Genomic DNA, 23,221 nt, shown 5'->3' with positions numbered 1-23,221 from the left:
ACCACTGAGCCACCTTCCCAACCCCAAGTCCAAGGGACTCTTTTGTCCAATTAACCAACAAAAACAATACACACAAAAAACAAAAAACCTGAAAGTAGAGCTGTAGCTCAAGTGGTAAAGTGCCAGCCTTGAGTGAAAAAACTAAGGGACAGCACCCAGATCCTGAGTTCAAGCCCCAGTGCCAGCACAAGAAAAGACAAGAAAAAACCTACAATATAATGGCATCTTCTTTTTGATAGGACTTTGCAAATCACTATAAGCAGTATGATCCAATAATCAGAGTTAGATGGAATGTATTCTTCTTCCATTGTGCTACTCGGAGATCATTTAGGAAAACATCTAAGCTGAAGTCCCTTTGTGAACAAGATACTCAGAGCAATGGCCACCCTTCATTTCCCCCCCGCCCCCAACTCGGCCTTCTCCAGAAAAGACTCCAATTAAACAAATGGATGGTAGTGGAGCCATCAATGCTGGCAGGTAAAGAAAGACAACCCATAGAATACTGTCAATCTCAAGGTCACAGTTCTTTGCAAGGCCAGCTTCCAGGGTCATATTGAACATACACACACACACACACACACACCTCCTTCACTCAGAAGGACATGTTGTCACCATCTTGGGGGAAAAAAATCTCAATTTTTGTGTGTGCCAGTACTGAGGCTTACACTCAGGACCTGAGCATTGTCCCTTAACTTTTGTTGTTGTTGTTGTTCAAGGCTAGCACTCTACCACGTGAGCCACTCTGCCACTTCTAGACTTTTTGGTAGATTGGAGATTAAAAAGTCTCACAAACTTTCCAGAACAGACTGGCATTGAACTACAGTCCTTGGATCTGAGCCTCCTATGTGTAGCTAGGATTACAGGTGTGAGCCACCAGTGCCAGGCTTCTCAATCTTTTTTTTTTTTTAATAAGACACCTTGTATTTTCATTTTACAGTGGGCTCCACAAATCCTGGAGTCATTCCCATCCTGTGATTCTTCTCTGAACACATGCTAAGACCATTCCTCAAAGAGAACAGAATCCTTCCAAAAATAATAAAAAAAAATATTTCAAAAAAGTAAGGAAAACCACTTCACAAAGCTTGACTGACTCGAGTATTACTTTCTCCATGGGAGAGCTTTCTGGAAGCTCCCTGTAAATCCCTGTAAAAGGTTAATTGCCTAATCCATAAAACCACTATCGTTTTCAGAAAGGACTACTTGTTCCAAAAAGGAGCTGGTAATTGGTTTTCATGTGCAGCTCCATTCCTCCTTTATTTGGTAATACCTCTTTTTTCTGTTAGTGATAAATGGCTTGTCAAACCATAATGTGTGTGTGTATATTAACTTGAAGTCCTTATTTCCAAAAGAAAAGATTTAACAATGAGATTCTCTCTCTACCTCTATGAAAAATAGTAAACCAAATACTAAGTCTCCCCTCAGTGGACTTAGAATGATTCATTAATATGCAGGTGACTTCATTTTCAGAGAATTAATGAAAGTTACACACACCAATGGATCTCCAATTTTCAGACAATTAATGTAAGTGGTACACACGTCAGGGTCTTCAGGGATTGCAATTTGTGATGGTTAATTTTATATGACAACTCGACTTGACCCGGTATTGAGTCAAACATTATTCTGGGTATTTCCATGGCAATGCTTTTGGCAATGTATTTAATTAAAAATCAACAGACTAAGTCTCCTTACTTCTCCCTAACCATGACTGAGCCACATCTGGTCAGTTGAAGAACTAACTAGAACAGCATCATCAGTTATCCTGAGTCTCCCGTCTAGGGGCTCACCTCTCAGATATCTTGTGATCTGTCTATCTCTGCGGCTTTGCAGCCAATTCCCTGTGATAAATCTCTCTCGTTGGCTATGATGGTGCATGCCTATAACCCCAGCCACCACAGGAGGTAGGGATAGAATCACAGAAGCCAGCCCAGGTAAAAATCAGTGAGACACTAATCTCAGAAGGAAAAAAAGAAAAAAAGAAACCTATAATCCCACATACTTGGGAAGCAAAAGTAGGAGGTTTGGACAGAGGAGAAGGGGGAGGGGGAGGGGGAGAGAGAGAGGGAGAAGAGGGGAGGGGGAGGAGGAGGAGACTTTACATTGAAAACTTCTTAACCCAGAACAAAAGTAAAATGTGCAGACATGCTTTATATTCAACTTTTCAAGAGTCTGCCCTGGGGTACAGGAAAGGAAAGTAAAAACACTGATGTCGTGACGTTTGCAGCATCTCTGGATAATGGGGTGTCAGCCACTTTCCTTTTTGCTTACCTGCATTTTCTGTTCTGCCCATGAGACGCTGGGTGGGGGGGGCGGGATTCTGATGCAGAATTAAGTCTCTAGTTGAGCTCGGCGGGGCGCAAAGCCGACCCCGGGCGTCCCTCTAGTGGAGGGACGCGGTACTGCGCACACGCCCGGTGGCCACTGCGTAGACTACGGTTTGCAAAGGGACGGGAATTCGTAACCTACTCTATTCGTAAACTTAGGCAAAAAGTTTCCAAGAAGGAAGGGATAATCGACTGCAAAAGTAGAAGATAAATAAATAAACAAAAACAAAATACCTCAGCCTAGGAAAAAGATGCTGTTGACTTCAGCCTGGAAAGCTGGCAATTAGCTTTTTAACTGTTAGAGGCCGAAACTCGTCAGGTTTCCTTTCATTGTCCTCCTGTGCTAGGCCTGGGCGGCCAGGGGAGGCCGAACGAGGAGACCGAGGCCTGGGACCCGCACCTGAGAGAACCTCGCCGCCGCGCCCCCTTCAGCTCCACTCGGCTCCGCCCCGCCCCGGACTCGCCTCCCTTCAGCTCCGTTTGGCTCCGCCCCCTCCCCGGCCCCGCCCCCTCCCGGACTCGGCTCCCTTAGGCTCCACCTCCTCCTGAACTCGGCCCCGCCCCCTCCCCGAGTAGGCTCCCTTCGGCTCCGCCCCCTCCGGGATTCGGCTCTTTCGGCTCCGCCTCCCCTGGATTCGGCTCCCTTTGGCTCCGCCTCCCCCAGTCTCGACTCCGTCCCCTCCCAGACTCGGCTCCCTTTAGGCTTCGGCCCCTCTCGGACTAGGCTCCACCCCCTCCCGGACTCGGCTCCTCCCTTCGGCTCCGCCTCCTCCCAGACTCGCTTCGGCTCCGCCCCCTCCAGGACTCAGCTCCCGGACTCGGCTCCCTACGGCTCCGCCCCCTCCTGGACTCGGCTCCCGGATTCGGCTCCCTTAGGCTCCGCCCCTCCCAGGCTCGGCTCCCTACGGCTCCGCCCCCTCCAGGACTCAACTCCTGGGACTCGGCTCCCTTAGGCTCCGCCCCCTCCTGGATTCGGCTCCCTACGGCTCCGCCCCCTCCAGGACTCAGCTCCCGGCCTCGGCTCCCTACAGCTCCGCCCCCTCCCGGACTCGGCTCCGCCCCCTCCTGGACTCGGCTCCCTTCGGCTCCGCCCCTCCCGGACTCGGCTCCCTTCGGCTCCGCCCCCTCCTGGACTCGGCTCCCTTCGGCTCCGCCCCTCCCGGACTCGGCTCCCTTCGGCTCCGCCCCTCCCGGACTCGGCTCCCTTCGGCTCCGTCCCTCCCGGACTCGGCTCCCTTCGGCTCCGCCCCCTCCCGGACTCGGCTCCCTTAGGCTCCGCCCCCCTCCCGGACTCGGCTCCCTTCGGCTCCGCTCGGCCTTTTCCGCCCGCTCCCGGTCGTGGCCCGGAAGCGCGGCCCATGGCAGCGGATTTGAGGGCCCAACGGACGTCCATGGCGCCGCTGCTGGAGTACGAGCGGCAGCTGGTGCTGGAGCTGCTCGACACGGACGGGCTGGTGGTGTGCGCCCGCGGCCTCGGCGCGGACCGGCTGCTCTACCATTTCCTCCGGCTGCACTGCCACCCGGCCTGCTTGGTGCTGGTGCTCAACACGCAGCCCGCCGAGGAGGTGCGGGGCGGGCTGGGGGGGGGAGGGCTGGGACCCCGCGGTGCGGGGGGGCGGGGACTGGAGCGCGGGGCTGGCGGGGCGCGGGGGAGGACTGGGGCCGCGGGCGCCGGAGAAGGCGCGGGGCGGGGGGCGCGCACGAGGGGCGCACGCCAGGCCCGTGACAGGTTGGAGGGACTCTGAGGAGATGCGGGGCCCCACCTCGAGGGGGGCGGGCACTTGAGAAGGGTGGCAGGGGTTCCCGGGGAGGCAGATCTCAGACCCTGGGCGGACACTGGGATACCTTGAGGAGAAAACGGGATTGGGTTCACCCCCAAGGGCGGGAAGAAGTCTGAAGGAGAAACCAATAGGAATAATTGGGGAGTCCCGAGGTGGAGGTTTGAGGGAGGGGGGCAGAAGGAGGTCGGGATGGGAAGGTGTGGACGGGAGGGGCTGAGGTTGGGTCACTCTGTTAGAGAAGAGCAGGGACGGGAGGGAGGGGAACTGGAAGCTGACCCGTGCTGGAAATGGGTTAGGAGAAAGATGGGGAAAGCACCTGTACTGGGGTGCTGAGGCGGTAACCCAGCCTGGGACAGATAGAATGGCCCTCTAGATGGAGGAGGTGGCCAGGAGGAAAATGTCTGCTTGGAAGCCTGACCACAAACTTCTGGAGGGCAGAGACGGGCACTATTTGACGCTCCTGGGCCTCCTCAGTCTGGGGCCTCCGGCACCGCATGATACTAAGGCAAAAAAAGTGAGCACCTATTCTCAAACTAAAAGCAAAAACGACTGGAGGTACGCCTCAAGTGGTACAGCACCTTCCTAGCAAGAACAAGGCCATGAGTTCGAGCCCGAGTACCACCAAAAATAATTCTTGTTGCCAAAGTGCTAATAATGGTGGAAATGCAGTTATCTTTCTACATAAACCCCAGAACAAAATCAAATGAAAGCCCTAGGGAGGTGCAAAACTGACTGGTTGAGCACTATAGAGTAGTAACTTTGTGTATGGGTTACTAAGTTCCTTTTAAAGGCCTGTGGCTTGTTATAAGCTGCCCCGTGTCCAGCAGCCCACTCACAAGTTGGATTTGCTTTAGGAGTATTTTATCAATCAGCTGAAATTAGAAGGAACCGAACATCTCCCTTGCCGCGTAACCAACGAAATCACGAGCAACAGTCGCTACGAGGTGTACACACGAGGAGGGGTCATATTTGCCACAAGTCGAATACTTGTAGTCGATTTCTTGACCGACAGGATACCTTCAGATTTAATAACGGGTAAGAATCTGAAATCCTCTTTGTTCATCAATGTGTGTGCTTTTATTTTGTGTCTCTCTGTTCCCTCTGCTAAACACTAAGCTAGAAAACCAGTGGGTACCATTGAATATTTGAATTCAAGATTGGGCATCTAGGTGGTGGCTCAATACGTAGATGCTCAGAAAATATCTGGGACCTGACTGAGTTAACTGCTGTGTTGTGTGAGAAGAGGAAGGAGTACAGTGTAAAGTAGGGAAATGTAGCCAGGTTGCTCACACCTGTCATCCCAGACTGAGACCTGAAGATCATGATCCAAAGCCATCGGGGGGAGAAAAAGTTCTAGAGACCCCCATCTCCAATACTGACTGGCAAAATGCTAGACTAGAGGCGTAGTTCACATGGTAGAGCTCCAGCTTTGAGTGAGGAAAGCCAAGCAAGAGCATAAGGCCCTGGGTTTAAGCCCCAGTACCAGCACAAAAATAAAATAATAAATAGAAGAAGGATGCATGGTACAGTAAAGACATAAAGCAGGACATAGGCGCTAATAAGGGTCATCAAGTGTCCTGTGCTGTGCACAGTTGGTGTTTTGCTTTCCCGTGACAGCAGCGTGCTCCCGTGCATGTGCATGACGCCTCATCCACTAGGACATGAGTATTTGCCAACTCTGTTACAATGCATGGGACCAACATCAGGTACATGGTCTGTTGCCAGCTGACATGTTCATGTGGCACTTGACCGTGTGTGTAAGATCCACTCTTTCCTTCTTCCCTGTGTTTAAGCTCTGCGAATGCTTGTGGTTTCTGGCATCTGCTTTTATAACTTAGCTAGGATCTAAACATCATCTTTACATATTTTCAAACACGTTTGGTTGTCCTCTGTGTGAACAGACTCTTCCCATAATATGACATCAAACCCAGTAGCTGCCTGATTCTTTTGTGAGAAAGGTTTTCATTGTAAGAACAGTTAATACAGAAAAGGAATTTATTTTCACCAGGGTGTGGCCTCCTGGACATCTCTCTTGGTTTCCCCAGAGCCAGTTTAGGCGTCCACCCCGGTCAGCACACTCAGAAGACTGTGTCTTGCTTGCTGTTAGTTGATCTGTCTTGCTCATTAATAAGCTTCCCTAGCACAGAGAAGGGCTTGGTCATCCCAAGCTGAGTAGCCAGTACCTAGGGGCCAACAGATGCCTACTGGATGGAGGTCAGTGACCTGAAAGGCAGGGAAACTGCAGGCTGGGTAAGCACCCTCCCCGCTGTATCCATCACACTGCCTGAGCTGACAAGACACTTAGGAAATGATTAGTGAAGGCATGTACGAATACACACTCTGAGTGGTTCATGGCAAAATGTCTGAGGAAAAACTGTTATTCTTCTGCAGCATTTATCATGCATGGACCTTGTATCCAGATCTGCCTGACTTTGAATGCTACATACATTGTTACTTGTGTGTATGTGCACTAGTACTGGGCTTGAACTTATCTCTTTCTCTCAAGGCTAGTGCTCTACTGCTTTTTGCTCTGTCTGTCTTTTTGGTAGTTGATTGGAGATCAGAGTCTCATAGACATTCCTGCCCAGGATGGCTTCTAAGTCAGATCTCAGTGTACTGAAGTACGATTACAGGTGTGAGCCACTGGGCCTGCCTAATGCTACGTTCTTAAATCTTCAATCAGAAAAGCCATGCCTCTTAAGGATTAAATGAAATAACCTAAAATACTTATCATAGTGTGCTGGATACATGGCAAACAATAAATACTAACAAAAAATGAACATTTATAACATTATGCGCCGTTATTGTCTGCTATGGTTGGCTGTTGTCTCATGAGCTTGGTTTAGTGTTTAGATTTTAACACTTGGTTTAACATGTCTCTACATGACCACTAGATGTCAGTGCTGCCCTAGCTTTCAGCCCAAGCACAACCTAATGGAGTGGAGAGCCATGTGCCTCATTGCTAGTCCCGCCATAGTTCTCCTCAGGTCCTAGCCATCCATGAAGCTGGGCCTGGCCCCACTGCCCCTTCATGATGAGAGAGAACTTTCTCATCATCCAGCCACATTCCTCTACCAGGACTGACCACAGGACACCTGACCCCCAGCCCTAGCTCTCTTCCCACTAGTACGCTGTCACCATTCGTATTATTGCAGAATACCTCAGCAGGGAGAGCTTGGAGAGCTATGCAGACCAGGCCAGCAGAAGCTGACCCTGATGTCCAGAGAAAACAGAACACCCTGCACACATTTTTAGAGACAGTTAGGTATTCGATTTGTATCCCCAGTTGCTAGAACTTGGCCCTATATCCATTCCCCAAGTGTTGCATTCCTAAGGGCTCTTCTTCAGCAGGAAGGGCATGGGGTCAGGAGTGAGCTGCTGAGTTCCACTGGGCTTGTTTGCACGCGCCTTGCCCTTGTCTTCTGCAATTTCTTAATTCCTCTGTGCCTCGCTGTCTCCATAAACGGAGAGTGGGTGAGGTGACGCCTGGCAGCGAGGTACAGGGGCAGCTGGTGACCGTGCCCTTCCATGGCCTGGTGGACACACACAGGTAGTCACAGCATGGGAGCATGCAGATACAAAGAGGTTTCTTCGGGACCCAAATTGCCTTCCCTGCCCTCCCCCCCCCCCCCCCCCCAAATCCCAACCTGCTACTAGTGTTTGCTTTTACAAAGATAGCGTAGAAAGATCATGACTGAGAACATCATCTGCAGTCCTGGGTCTCATTTATGGTGACCTTGCTCAGGGTCACTTGCTCTCATAATGATTTAGCTACGGTATAATTAATCAGGAGTAAATGAAGTACCCAGACTATGAGAGTACCCAGCCCAGCACATGGAGAATCCACTTGATTCTCCTTCTGCCAGGTTCTAAAAGAACCATATCCTTGAGCTGGGCACCAGTGGCTCACACCTCACTTTAGGAGGCTGAGATCTGAAGATCATGATTTGAAGCCAGAGTCTGTGAGACTCTTTATCTTCAATTAATCACCAAAAAGTTAGAAATGGAGCTGTAGCTCACAGGATAGAGAGCCAGCCTTGAGCAAAAAAAGCTAATGGACAATACCCAGGCCCTGAGTTTAAGCCCAAAGACAAGTAATCTCCTCCCAACCCCCACCCAAAAGAAAAGATTCAGAACCAGCCTTCTGACCTTCATGGCCCCTCTTTCTCTTGGCCCTTGGAACACACTAAGTACTTTACCCATAATACTGTTGGCCGGAAGTTCCACAAGGATTTGTTTACAGCTGCATCCTCAGACTAGAGAGGCACCTGCAGGCAGTCCAGAAAGCCGGGAGTGAGGGGCCAGGCACGGGTGTGCAGGCGCCATGCCTGTGTGTGCAGTTTCCATCCTGCCCGCCCCCAGGCATCTTGGTGTACCGAGCCCACCGAATCATCGAGTCATGTCAAGAAGCCTTCATCCTGCGCCTCTTCCGCCAGAAAAACAAGCGCGGTTTCATCAAAGCATTCACGGACAATGCCATCGCCTTCGACACCGGCTTTTGTCACGTGGAGAGAGTGATGAGAAACCTTTTTGTGAGGAAGCTGTATCTGTGGCCGAGGTAAGCCACGCCATGTGAGACACAGTCTGGTGAGAGGCGCTAAGCTGCCTGTGTAACAGAATGAGGGTTGACTGTTGCCATCGGTGCACCCGATCGATGCCCAGCAGATGCATGCGTACATGTCAGTTTGTGATGCTTTTGAAAGTACAGATTTGGGAGTTAATTTTCCAGCGGCCCATCCAGTCTGCAAAGCCTCGCTATTTTTTTTTTTGGGGGGGGGGGTCCAGTCGTGGGGCCTGAACTCTGGGCCTGGGCGCTGTCCCTCAGCTCTTTAGCTCAAGGCTAGCACTGTACCACTTGAGCCACAGTGCCACTTCTGGCTTTTTTCTTTTTGCTTGTGTGGTGCTGAGCAATCGAACCCAGGGCCTCAGGCATGCAAGGCAAGCATTCTACCACTGAGCCACCTTCCCAGCCCCAAGCCTCGCTATTTCTTGTGCTTCTGGGGAAACCCAGAGATCTTGAGGCCCAGCAACACAACAGCCATAAGAGAATTGCAGATTTACTAACCAAGACTTCCACTTACCTTATTAAATATTACTCAGGGAATTTAAAGAATTTGGGTGAGGGGCTGGGAAGGTGGCTCAGTGGTAGAGTGCTTGCCTTACATGCATGAGGCCCTGGGTTCGATTCCCCAGCACCACATAAGCAAAAAAAAAAAAAAAAAAGAATTTGGGCGAATCTGTAAGAGAAATACAAGGTTTCAATTTTCTAACTTTTTTTTTTTGGATCCGGTCGTGGTGCCTGAACTCTGGGCCTGGGCGCTGTCCCTCAGCTCTTCAGCTCAAGGCTAGCGCTCTACCACTTGAGCCATAGTGCCACTTCCGGCTGTTTTTCTTTTTGCTTATGTGGTGCTGAGAAATCGAACCCAGGGCCTCAGGCATGCAAGGCAAGTGCTCTACCACTGAGCCACCTTCCCATCCCTCAATTTTCTAACATTTTTGTAACTGTATGTGTTCTGATAAAAAGTGTACTTTATGTTGAGTAGCCAGATGCTGGTGGCTCATGCCTATAACTCTAAACTACTGAAGGAGCTGAGATCTGAGTATCAAGATACAAAGCAAGCCCCGGCAGATAAAACCAAGACACTCTTTTTTTTTAATGTTGTTATTATGAAGTTGATGTACATAAGTCAGGTAATAGTACATTTCTTTTTGGACCATGTCACCCCATCCCTCACTTTCCAAGACACTATCTCCAATTACCCACCAAAGAGCCAGAAGAGGAGGCATAGTTCAGATGGTAGAAGGCCAGCCTTGAACAAGAAAGCCAAGCCATAATACAAGCCCCAGGAGTCTAAACCCTGGACCAAGAGTGGTAGTTGAAGCATTTTTTGGAGGGGAGCAAACTTCTCTAGAGTCAGACAGTGAACACTGGGCTTTTAGCCTCAGGGTCTAACCCAGTGCTCTGCTTTGCAAAAGACAAAGAGAGCAGACAGTAGGAAAACAGTGAGGTGACTATGTCCCTTAGATGGTCTACTCGGGGCTCGGATGTGGCCCTGCCTGTATGAATGACAGACATTGGGTTCACACGGGTCCAGATGCTCTGTACACCTTTTTTTTTCTTTTTTTCTTTTTTTTTTTTTGTCAGTTGTGGGGCTTGAACTCTGGGCTTGGGCACTGTCCCTGAGCTCTTTAGCTCAAGGCAAGTGCTCTACAGCTTGAGCTACAGCATTACTTCTGGTTTTCTAGTGGTTTACTGGAGATAAGAGTCTCACAGACTTTACTGCCCGGGCTGGCTTTGAACTGTGATTCTCAAATCTTAGCCTCCTGAGTAGCTAGGATTACAGGCGTGAGTCACCGGCACCTAGCTCTTATTGTTTCTTAACTGCATTTGCAAACATTCAAGAGAGTTTTAAACCAGGACTGAAAATACAGGGCTGAGAAGACTCCAAAGACATGGAAAACTTTGTCTCTTTAGGTTCCACGTGGCAGTCAACTCGTTTTTAGAGCAGCACAAACCAGAAGTGGTAGAAATTCATGTTGCCATGACACCTGCCATGCGGGCCATCCAGACAGCCATCCTGGACATTTTAAACGCCTGTCTGAAGGAGCTGAAATGCCACAACCCATCACTGGAAGTGGAAGACTTGTCTTTAGAAAATGCTATCGGGAAGCCTTTTGACAAGGTACCTTATTTTCCTTTTTTAAGCACAGTTGGATACATTGTAAAGATGCGAGTTACAGCTGGCACCCATGAGACTCTTATCACCAATTAACTACCAAAAATCCAGAAGTCGAGGTATTGCTCAATGGTAGAGCGCCCATCTTGAGTGAAAAAGCTAAGGGACAGCATGTAAGCCCTGAGTTTAAGCCCCAGTAATGGCAAAGGAAAAAGGCAAGTTATTTTAATATCTGCAGTGTTTTTAGCAGGCATTTGCGGCAGTCTTAAAGTTACATTGAAGGTGACTGAAAGTACATAGCTGCTTTGGTTTACTGGAAAGTAATAACTGACGATGACAGACGTGGCTTGGCAAGAAAACACAAGTCCAGCTTCTAAGTTAGACTGCAGTGAGTGGGCCTCTCTCCCATGAAACAACAGAGGACAAGTAACACTGTTGCTCTGAAATGACAGCATGTGGGGGGCTACCGGTAGAAGAGTTGTATAGAAGAGTGCTTCGTCATTGTACAGGAATTCACAATAAGAATAAGTTGGACAAGTTTCATTACTAAGTAGTGAAAACTTGCTCTGTCTTATATTACATTCTTCATTGAGAAAGTGGTAAGACCAGTTCAAACCAATTTGGTTCTAATTTTTCACCATAAACCAATATAGAAATACACGTCTAATCCTATAATGAATTATAAATGCAGAAAATGCTAATTTTTAAAAATTCCAGGTCATGGCTATATATATATGTGTTATATGTTATATATTTTATATGATGTGTAATATTTTATATAATATGTATAACATGTGTAGTGTGTTATATAATATTTGGTATGTTGCAAGTATAATATATAACATAATTCTGTAGTGTATGATATAGATAATGTATATTTTATATATATGGGACATGTTACTGTCTTAAACTCTTAAGTCAATTTATATAACTGGGGAAAATGCATACCAATTACACAGAGGAAAAAGTTAACTTTTCATTTATCTGATTCAAAGAATTAACTTCATATTTTCTGTGCCTCCAGTTTAAAGCACGTTTTGGTTTAATGCATGAGGATTAAAAATATAAGCTTGCATTCTTTTTTTTTTTTAAATTTTATTTTATTTTATTTGAGAACATACTGTACAGAGGGGCGACAATTACATGGGCAGGATAATGCATACATTTCTTACCAAGCATAAGCTTGCATTCTTTTAATAGAATGTATGTTCCTAGAAAAACAAAATGTAGCTTAAAATTTTTTGGTTTTTTTGGGGTCCGGTCGTGGGGCCTGAACTCTGGGCCTGGGCGCTGTCCCTCAGCTCTTCAGCTCAAGGCTAGCGCTCTATCACTTGAGTCACCGCGCCACTTCCGGTTTTTTTCTTTTTTGCTTATGTGGTGCTGAGGAATCAAACCCAGGGCCTCAAGCATGCAAGGCAAGCGCTCTACCACTGAGCCACCTTCCCAGCCCTAGCTTAAAACTTTTTACACTAGATCTCCTTTGTCATTCTTTGGGCCAGTAAAAGTCAAAGAATCATTTTAGATTTTCTTTCAGTGATTACATCTAAATGGAACCATGGCTTGCATCTTATTTTTTTTTAATTTACTTTCCACAAATCTTCTCAATTGTATGTCCCAGTTTGTCTCGACAGCCCCAGCTTCTCCTTGCCCTGGTGTGAACAGTAGTAGTGTCTCATTTTATTTTTTACAATTGTCCTGTTTTAGATAATATGTTCTATGCTCATCCAGTGTCACTCCTGCTCACCACTGACTCTGTTAAATGAAATGCTGTGTGCCAGTGCTGCTTCTGCTTGTAAAACCAAGTCACTGCTTGGATCAGGCCTTCTGTCCTCTCAGTGATGCCAATATGAAAAAAGGCAGCTTGGCTCCATTTAACGGCGAAGATTATAGCAATGAGACAGTGCATTTGAAAACTTAGACATCACTGGAATTTGATGAACTGCAATTTTGTAGCCACTTCCTTATGGAATAATATTTGGGGATTTTTTTTTACTGTAATAAGTTTTATTCTCATTGTAGACAATCCGCCATTACCTGGACCCTTTGTGGCACCAGCTTGGAGCCAAGACAAAGTCCTTGGTCCAGGACCTGAAGATACTCCGGACCTTGCTGTTGTACCTCTGCCAGTACGACTGCGTCACCTTTCTTAACCTTCTGGAATCTCTGAGAGCCACAGAAAAGGCTTTTGGTCAGAATTCAGGTAAGAGAGAAAAATTCCTAAGTATGTAGGAGCTGACAGGATTAGGGTTAGGTGGGGAGCAGGCAGGTGTGGGGAGGGTCGTCTTCAGCTGAGTTACAAGCAAGATCCTGATTACAGCTCAGCTTCCTTGCACAACCAGTAGGTTTTCTTGATAGCTAATGTTGCCACCTACTTAACTTCTGTTCCGTATAATAAATATTCATATCCCTTCCAGGCAATGTTGAAAAAAGACTGCAAATAGACCATCTCCAATGTAGACATAGGCTGTGCTCTGGAAGTTTCACTGTTAGAACTTTAAGGTTCATTTTTTCCCCCCAAAGAAACAGCAAGGGTTGAAAAATGAAGAAAATGGGGCTGGGAATGTGGCTCAGTGGTAGAGTGCTTGCCTCACATGCATGAGGCCCTGAGTTCAATTCCCCAGCACCACATAAGCAGAAAAAACTGTGGAAGTGACGCTGTGCCTCAAGTAGTAGAGTGCTAGCCTTGAACTGAAGAACTCAGGGACAGCACCCAGGCCCAGAGTTCAGGCCCCATGACCGACAAAAAAAAAAAAAGAAAACTGAAGAAAATATACACATTCAACTGGCTGCCATCTTATTTCCAACAAACTGGATACCCCTCCCCGACTCTTTCACAGGATCCTTGGCCCCTAGGGTCAAGATTTAATACAACCAATCATTTTTCCTGCTTTTCCAGCTACAAATACATGACAGTAAACAATTCATCAACAGCTAGTTCCCTTGTCTGCTCCTGCCATAATTCATACAAAGGCACCAATGGTGTTTCCCACCACTGGGCCATTGATGGAAGTGTCAGCATAGTGGAAAAACAGTATTATTGAGAGATAAAACTACGACATTGCATCCCCCCCAAAAAAAATAATCTTGGGGGACCCCCCAGAAGCCCATAGGCCACACTTTGAAAACCACTAGTCTGCCAGTGACAGAGGCCACAAACTGTAAGAGGAAGTAAGGCAGGGTGGTAGGAAAGCAAGATGGCGGTGGGCTGTTAGGTGCAGAGGTCACGTGTCTGCCAAAGTGTTTAATAATTAAATATTAACTGAAGCCTTGTTTTTTCTGCTACTCATATTAGGTTGGCTGTTTCTTGACTCCAGTACTTCAATGTTTGTAAATGCCCGAGCCAGGGTTTATAATATTCCAGACTCCAAAATGAGCAAAAAAGGCAAAAAGTCTGAGAAAATGGAGAATAAAGAAGGTCAAGGTATCCTATATGCTCAAGTCTCTAAATGTGTCTTCACCTATTCTGCATGGAAACACTTATCAAATTATAACTTAAACCACCTTCTACCACGGGCTCATGTAATGTGTGCTATCAGTCATGAATGTTCTTATCTCTGCCTACGAATGCTTTGACATAGCTCTCAGATCATTAGTATTTGGGGCACTTAAGTCTTAGTAGAACATCATCATCCCTTTGAATTTGTAGGGCTGAGACTAGAATGGGACAGCTGTGGATTTTAGCCCAACGTCTGTCTAGTAGCTATCAAATATCTCCAGGTAAGGGGTGGCTCAGTCCTTGCCTTCTGCTTAGTTTAATCAAAGATCTATCTTAAAACTTAATGTAAGTTGGGCACTGGTGGCTCATGTCTGTAATCCTAGCTACTCAGGGTGCTGAGGTTGAGGATCTTAGTACAAATCCAGCCAGGGCAGGAAAGGATATAAAACTCTTATCTCTAATTACCAAAAAGTCAGAACTGGATCTGTGGCTCAATTGTTAGAGCACCAGCCTTGAGCAAAAAAAGCAAGGACAGTGCCCAGGCCCTGATCAAACCCTAGTACCAGCACCAAAAAAAAAACTTAATGGTGCATTGGAGCATTTACAGAAATCATCTTGGTTGTTGTCAGCTTTTATCCATATTCAGGGTTGTGAAATCATTTAAAGCACCATCACCCAGTGCTGGTTGCTTAATTTGCATAGCTGCTTCGATGTGGCATCACAGGGACCCTGACACAAAGCCATCTCTTCTGTGTTAGGGCACCACAGCCTCTGGTCATGTTGGTTAGGTACAACATACAGAGGCCTGTTCAAGAAGGCAGAGTCTATGTAGCATTATAAAGAAGAAAGCTCAAAAAAAGTGGCTGTATGGATTGATGGTGTTTCCTGCTGTACTAAAACATTGGGAAGAGCGTGTGGGCAGCTGTCATCATGTGAAATGAAGTACTGTTATTTCTATACAGAAACAAAGAAGGAACTGGTGCTTGAAAGCAATCCCAAGTGGGAAGCCCTCTCGGAAGTGCTGAAAGAGATCGAAGCAGAAAATAAGGAGAGCGAGGCCCTGGGAGGCCCAGGTAGGAAGATGGAGGCAATGACAAGCAGTTTCAGAATCTTTGAACCAAATCTTAACTTGCTTAGCTCTTAAGTAGCATCTCACTATTTTTGTTGATAAAAGGTGTAGCCAAGTAAATCACAGTGAACACAGAGATGCCAATGGCAAACGCAGCTCTGGCCATTGGATGAGATTTTCACCAAGCTGACTCATTGTATGCTCATGCAGCAGGGTCTTCTCTGGTTGGCACCTCAGGACCTCCATGTGACGATTCCCCTAATGCTCTCACCAGGCTTCAAATCTGGAATACCTAAGAATAAGCTAGTAGGTGTTCCAGTTTCTGTCCTCAGCTCAGAGTTCTTCTCTTTCACCATGACTGAAGATTCTGTGCATTTGTGTATCAGTACACATAATTTACACATATATTCAACAACTCTGTTAATTCCATTGGAGAAGGTATTTCAGATTTCTTTAAGATTTAGTCTGCTCAAAATTTTCTGATTTAATGAATTCTCTTAGTTGCCTTGGACAACTTAGACTATGTCCACAGCTTGAATCTGTGTATTACGTAGTAAAGATAATAGCATTTATTATAGCTGTTAGAGAATCAAATGCTGTTTTTTTATTCTTACAGAGCCACTGTTTAGAGAGAATCTTCTCTGTGCTGCACTAGTCAATTATCTCCATCTGGGGCATGGGGATTAGTCAGTTCTTCTATATGATTTAATATTTCACATTTCATAAATCCATTTGGAATTTATTCTAGAGTATAAAATCCTCTGGAAAGGTATTAATTAAAAAGAGCTAATTAGTTGTAAAGAGATTCTGCAGTGGCTTTGCTTGTGCAAGACTGAGTCGTCCTGACCCGAGCTTCCCAAGTTTCCTAATCCTGTGGGAGGCCCATGCGATGCGTGGGGGCTGAGGGCTCTCACAGGGGCAGGAGGACAGGCTGGGGGAGATGGGGGCCCCAGGAGCAAGGGAAGGACAGGCGGGGGGAGATGGGGGCCCCAGGAGCAAGGGAAGGACAGGCGGGGGGAGATGGGGGCCCCAGGAGCAAGGGAAGGACAGGCGGGGGGAGATGGGGGCCCCAGGAGCGAGGGAAGGACAGGCTGGGGGAGATGGGGGGACCGACAGGCAGGAGAAGGGCCGAGCCCGGCGCCCCAGCTGCCCTGTCCCCCAGGGCAGGTGCTGATCTGCGCTGCCGACGACCGCACCTGCGCCCAGCTGCGTGGCTACCTGGCGTCGGGCGCCCAGGCCTTCCTGCTGCAGCTCTACCGGAGAACCTTCGAGAAGGACGGCAAGGCCGAGGCAGTGTGGACGGAGTTCGGGAAGGCGGGCGGTTCAAAGAGAAATCCGAAATCGGGCAAGAGACCCAGGGGCCCGCCCAAGCGGGGCCCGGCCCCCGCGGGAGAGAGGGCGGCGCGGAGGAAGAGGCGCGGGCCGGCCCCGACGGCGGCGGGCAGCGCGGCCCGGCCGGGCCCCGAGAGCAGCGGCAGCGGGGAGGAGGCGGAGGCCCAGCGCGGGGCCGAGGAGCGCCCGGAGGCCGCGGACCCGAGCCCGAGGTCGGACGAGGCCTACGGGGTCCTCCGCGAGCCGCTGGCGGTGCTGCACCCGCTGCTGGGCTGCGGCGACCCCTACGCGCTGACGCGGACGCTGCACGAGCTGGAGCCCCGCTACGTGGTCCTCTACGACGCCGAGCTCGCCTTCGTCCGCCAGCTCGAGGTCTACCGGGCCAGCCGGCCGGGGAGGCCCATGAGGCAAGTCGGGGGGTCAGGGAGGCCGGTGAGGCGAGGCTGGGGGCTGGGGAGACCTGAGGGGTAAGGGGGTTGGGGGGGGGGGGAGGGACGGGCAGCGGCGAGAGGCGAGGCCGGACCCGGGAGTGGAGGCCTGTGAGGCCAGGCCGGGCCGCAGTTCCCACCCTCAAGCAGCCCCACCCTCAAGCAGCGTGGTTAGGACACAGGCTTCTGGAACCACCTGAGCCCCTGCAGATGGTGTCGCAAAGCCCAACACCGAGAGCCTCCTGTACAATCCCCAGCCCTTCTAAAAGTTAGCATATCTGTACAGATAACTTAGTCTTCTAAAATGTCTTCCTTATAAACTGAGAAGTGACTCTAAATTGCGTCCGCATAGAACTGAAGAGTTTGGGGGAATTACTGTACCCAGCCTCCTTGAGTGCCAAGAAACCAGATGAGAAATCTACTGAAATATCAGATGAGAAAACAGCGCTCAGAGAATATGGTGTTCTCACTGTCCAGTTATCTGAGAGAAATAAACAGAAGGATTAATATCCTAAACTCAGCTGGAACCAAAAGCAGGGCCAAAAGAATCTTGTAGCTGTTGAAACGAATGCATCCTTTGGACCTTGAGCTGAATGGGGTCCGGGTCAGCAGTGATGATGGGCAGAAGCTGGCAGTCAAAGCCAAGTATAGCTTTCATACTTGGTGGGGCAGCCTTGGAGATAGCTCATGAATCATGTCGACAGTAATACCCAATTCTGAATCAGAATGTCAGGAGCAGAAGGGGCCTGGGGTCAAACCACTCACTGTAGGAAACAGATGTGGCACATCTGGGTGAGCAGATGTATCTGACTCATCACACAGTGCTCTTCTCCCTGTCTGCTCTTTACAAAGTATCAGAAAATAAAGACACAATTTAAGAAAGGAAATACCTCTGATAGGAAAGCCACTACAAAGGTGCTAGTGCTGAATTGAGCTCCTAGCCACAAAGCATGCTTTTTTTTTGGGGGGGGGGGGGTCAGAAGAAAACATTGCCAAATTATTTTTTGAGATACTGGATAGAAATCTAATCTGTGTACTTAGGTAAAATGTGTGATGGCCCCATTATATTAAGATATGGATAAAACAGATCATTGTAAAGACAAAGGTCATGGATTCCAGTTTTTCACTAACAGGAATTTGATAAACTCATCTTTGGACCTCCTGTCCAACTTGTTAAGTGATTGGCAGAAGGGCAGAGACAAAAGAGAAGTCTCCTAAGGTTTTGCAAGTGTTTTATTTGTCCATAATGATGAGGAAAGAATCTCATTCTCCCCTCTAGTTACTTTCTGGTTTTGGCCTAAACTCTGTGCCTGTGACCGCGGATTTTCCGCAGCCTGCTAGGAAGGAGTATGTGGTAGACAGCCTTTCACTCTGCAGCAGATACGCTCTGTGTGGCTGACTTCAGATGCTCTGCTGATCCCTTCAGGGATAGAACCGTTGTGCTTCTGCAACCTAAGAGTTGCCTTACCTTTCAGGGTTTACTTCCTTATATATGGGGGTTCCACAGAGGAGCAGCGCTACCTCACCACCCTTCGGAAAGAAAAGGAAGCCTTTGAAAAACTTATCAGGTAATGAGGTAGTCAGCAGAACAGACTGCTATGCTGAAGGCCTCAGGCTTCTCTGGCTGATAGGACTGGACTACCAGACTGCTGTGGCGGGGTTGGGGGGGTTGGGGGCAGTGACCAAGCAGGTGGTAAGAGAGCACCACAGCCCTCACCAAGCAGAGGTAAGGTCCTGGCACCCCCACACTGTTCCTGGTTTATGATTTCTACACATCCGGGCTCACTGTGGGTAAGCCCTGCTTATTATGAGCATAAGAACTAGGATGTTTTTTCTAAACTCTTGCGTAGCAATTGCCTCTTTATTATAAACAAGATCTTCCATAAAGTACAAGACCCAATGTTCAATCCCCCACTATGCCAAGGAGGGGAAAAAAAGAAAGAGAAAAGGATAGATCAGATAGTTACACTATTTAGAATCTTAAGATATTTACTTTCCCAGAAATCTTGGGGGAATTTGATAGGTGTTTTAAAAAAATAAATAAATAAGGTTACATTACCAGAAGACCATTTGCATCATGGCTGTACTTAGAAGAAAATTGAATGTGAGAATAAGATCATGCGCTTTTGCCAAGACCTCCATGGGTGATGTGGTAAGAACAAAGGCAGTGTTATATTTAACCAGAAAGGAATGATTCGATGCAGGATTGTTTAGCTCGGCTACAGATCGGCTGATTACAGCTGACAAGAGAAAACATTACAGCTGGCCACTGATGATGAAATGCTCCTGGATAGAAAAAACGAGTGCTAAGCCCCACAGCAGACCCCGCTTTTCCAGGAAAGGGCTGAGAGTCTTTGTGGTTTCATTGGACATTTAATCACAAGAGAGGACTTACACAGGCATCCATGTGTGTGACTCCCAACACAGTGCCTCTTTCCTGTAACACTGTTACATGAGCTGTTCATTGAAAATCTCAGCACTGGGCAGGCAGGAAGATCACAAGTTCAAAGCTAGCCTGGGCTATAGTGAGACATTGTCTCTTGTCCACCCCTTCCCACACATACCCATACCCAAAAAAAAAAAATCATAGGAAATACTAAAGTAACAGTAGAGAATTTAGGTTAAGTGGGAATGGGAATCAGAATTTTTAGTGTGAATCACTGGGAATAAATTATGAAGCCAGAAGACAAATTTGATTTACTGGTTAGAGAATTCACTGTCCAGGTAGAATCTGTGGAGTTACTTTTGTTTTACTTTTTTGTGTCAGTACTGGGGCTTAAACTCAGGGCCTGGGTTCTGTCCCTGAGCTTTTCCGCTTAAGGCTGGAGCTCTACCACATAAGCCACCAGTTTTTTGCTGGTTAATTGGCAATAAGAATCTCACAGACCTTCCTGCCAGGGCTGACTTCAGACCTTTAGCCTCCGGTCTCAGCCTTCTTAGTAGTTAGGATTACAGTGGTAAGCTACCAACACCTGGCTTGGTGGAGTTGCATTTTCTCAGAAGCTGAGTCACTCTCTGCAGTGTTTCTATCCAATCCCAGATGTGCAGGTTGGGATTACCAGTATAAGCGTAGCTCACCTTTGTGGGCAGGGCACTGCAGACCCCCATGCCGATGACAATCCCCATTGTGCAGGTGAAGATGCTGAGGTCCCACGGGCAGGGATTGGTTTCAGATGCTCACACCACTACAGGGCAGGACTTCCACTGTTGTTATTTTAAAATAGTAAGACTTTTTGAGTGAGAACTGGGCAGTCCTGGACCTTGATCCTCCTGTTTATGCTTCCTGGACCACAACACCTAATATAAGTGCTTCTGTTGAATAGATCATTTTAGGCATTAGAATTTTTTTTTAAAGAGTAAGGTAATTAGTTCAGGAAGTGTTAATCTGTTTCCTCCCCCAGGGAAAAGGCTAGCATGGTTGTCCCTGAAGAAAGAGAAGGCAGAGATGAAAGCAACCTGGACCTGATGCGAGGCCAAGCGTCCATGGGCGATGCCATCGACACTCGCAGAGCTGGTGAGTCCTGCAGGGTTATCACTGCCATCTGTTAGGGTGGCTGTGATTTGCACCGCACACCTCAAAGCAGAAATGGTGGGAGAGTGTGTCTGGTCCCCAGCTCCAACCCCAGCTCTGCCCTTAGCCACACACAGTCTCTGCCACGCAGGTGTTCTGTCCCCTGAAGGGAGTTGCAGAAACAGCTTACAGGGACTTGTGTTCTGTTGCTTCATTGAGGGGCTGGAAGGGGGTGGGGTGGGATCACGGTTTGAGGCCAACTTGGGCAAAAAGAAATTCACAAGACTGGTTCCGCCATTGGCTGGGCACAGTGGTGCACACCTGTGCACACCTGTGATTCCAGCCCCAGGGGAAGCTCAAGTAGGAGGATCACAGCCCAGGCCGGCCTGGGCATATGGCAAGCTCCTACTTCCCAAACAGCCAGTAGAAAAAGGAGGCTTGGCTCGAGGGGTGGAGTGCCTGCCTGGCCAGCTAGAGACCCTGAGTTCAAGTCCCAATAGTATTAACAATATAACCAATAATTCTAAATACTGATAACACTAAAACGTTCTGGGCTGTGCGTGTAACACCAGAGCAGCAACGGCATGAAGTGTGGAGTCATTCTGCACGCTGACCTGTATCCCTGGCCCCGTGGCCTGGGCCTCCAGCTCTCCCGTTCCCGGCTTCTGGTCCGGTCCCCGGGTCCCGGCCCGGGCCTCAGTGGTAGTGGACGGTGACGCGGCGCCCTCCCTGCAGGTGGCCAGGAGCCGGGCACCGAGGCGGCCCGCGTGGTGGTGGACCTGCGCGAGTTCCGCAGCGAGCTGCCCGCGCTGCTGCACCGGCGCGGCCTGGACCTGGAGCCGGTGACGCTGGCGGTGGGCGACTACGTGCTGAGCCCGGAGCTGTGCGTGGAGCGCAAGAGCATGGGTGACCTGGCGGCCTCGCTGGGCAGCGGGCGGCTCTACGCGCAGTGCCAGGCCATGGCGCGCTACTACCGCCGCCCACTGCTGCTGGTGGAGCTGGATGCGCGCAGGCCCGGCCCGCTGCTCCCGGACGTGGGCTCCCGGCTGGTGCTGCTCACGCTGCACTTCCCGCGGTTGCGGCTGCTCTGGTGCCCGTCCCCGCACGCCGCGGCCGAGCTCCTGGAGGAGCTGAAACGGGGCCGGGCCCAGCCCGACGCGGCCGCTGCCGCCGCCATCAGCGCTGACTCGGAGCCGCTGCCCGACTCGGAGCGCTACAACCCGGGGCCGCAGGACTTCCTGATGCGGATGCCGGGGGTGAGCGCCAAGAACTGCCGCTCGCTCATGCGACAGGTGCACAGCCTCGCCGAGCTGGCCGCCCTCCCACAGGAGCGGCTGGCCGCCATCCTGGGCCACGCAGGCAACGCCCGCCAGCTGTTCGAGTTCATCCACACGCCCTACCCAGGCCCGGGGCCCACCGCGGGGAGGCCGAGGACCTGAGCGTGCGCCCTGGTGGCCCCAGGGGGGATGCCCCGTGGTCCTGTGAAGGCTGCCCAGCCAGCCAGCCGCGCAGGGCTCGCCTCCCATCCTCCAGGCGCTTCTGCAAAGCCCGGGCTCCTTCCTCCCGGCATTTCTGTCTGGTCAGTGTCCAGGCTCGGCTGCTGAGCCCCACTTCTGAATTGAGCTGTGTCAGGGTGTCCACACGTCCTGCACTCTCACACATACCCAGTGTTCCCCCTTGCCATCCACATGGCCTGCTGACCCCGGGAGGAGCCTCCTGACCAGTTCTGCGCACGTTTCCTCCAGCTTCAGTGCCTTCCACCTGTGTCAGGTTGGACTTAACTATACTCACTTCAAACCGCATCTAAAGCCGGGTAGGTGGCTCACACCTGTAGTCCCAGCTACTCAGGAAGCTGTGATCTTTGGATCCAGTTCAGAACCAGCCTGAGCAGGAACATCTGCAAGACTAGCCCCAACTGACCAGTAACATGCTGGGAGCATTTTGCCCCTGTGAGCATTGCCACAACTGGAGGTCTAACCACGCTCATACATGGGCACGTGCTCATACATGGGCACATACTCACACTTGGCTGCTCAGGCGAGTGTGAGTGTTAAGACATCCAATGAATTTTACCGGATGACAACACAGGATGGTGCAGGTAATGAGGCCCTTAAATTCTGTAGCCTCCAAAATCTCAAAACTCTCCAAACCCCGACAAGGAGCCACGAGTCCTACGAGGCCATCCCCAGCTCGCTCTGGGGTCCCTGGTTGCTCTCGTCACTTCCCTGCCCGCCCCTTCCCACCCCTGCGAGGATGCAAATAAAGGAATGGCCTAACTAGCATTTGCTCTTCTCCGCTCCAAGTAGAGATGAAATGACTAGAGCTAAATGGAAGACATTGTAGACTATATAAATGGAAGACATGCAGAATATATAAGAATTCAAAGGCTGTATTTAGAAGTCCATGGAGAAACTCAACTCATCATAAACCTTCGGTTGCTTTAGGTCATCTCTGAAATGTGCATACAGAAGAGCCATAACATTTTGATACAGTTTGTTAACTTTGCTACGTATGCATTATTAACTTATCTTCACATACCACATCTTCTACCTCAAGAGCCAGAGCAGTGTCAGTTCTGCTGGCCAGGTCACAGAGTGGAAGATCTCATCCCTGCTGGCTGTTCTTTCCTTTGTGGCACAGAATAGATAGAAAGTAGACCTTGTGAT

The 23,221-nt window shown here is 49.2% G+C and overlaps 1 protein-coding gene across 1 annotated transcript; it reads left to right on the top strand.

Annotated features, from left to right (window-relative positions):
• Nucleotides 1-3,669: 3,669 nt before the first annotated feature.
• Nucleotides 3,670-22,837, top strand: LOC138825617 (DNA repair endonuclease XPF-like). The gene is made up of 11 exons (XM_070020324.1): nt 3,670-3,886; nt 4,957-5,137; nt 8,465-8,660; nt 10,578-10,785; nt 12,799-12,979; nt 14,072-14,200; nt 15,178-15,288; nt 16,447-17,023; nt 18,520-18,612; nt 20,446-20,558; nt 21,291-22,837. Exons 1-11 carry the CDS (start codon nt 3,680-3,682, stop codon nt 21,992-21,994), a joined length of 2,700 nt encoding a protein of 899 aa, XP_069876425.1. The 5' UTR covers nt 3,670-3,679; the 3' UTR covers nt 21,995-22,837.
• Nucleotides 22,838-23,221: the final 384 nt, after the last annotated feature.

Source organism: Dipodomys merriami, unplaced genomic scaffold (assembly GCF_024711535.1).
Source record: "Dipodomys merriami isolate MVZ:Mamm:240054 unplaced genomic scaffold, mDipMer1.0.p SCAF_138, whole genome shotgun sequence".
Taxonomy (NCBI): Eukaryota; Metazoa; Chordata; class Mammalia; order Rodentia; family Heteromyidae; genus Dipodomys; species Dipodomys merriami.
This window is presented reverse-complemented; position numbering and strand designations above follow the sequence as displayed.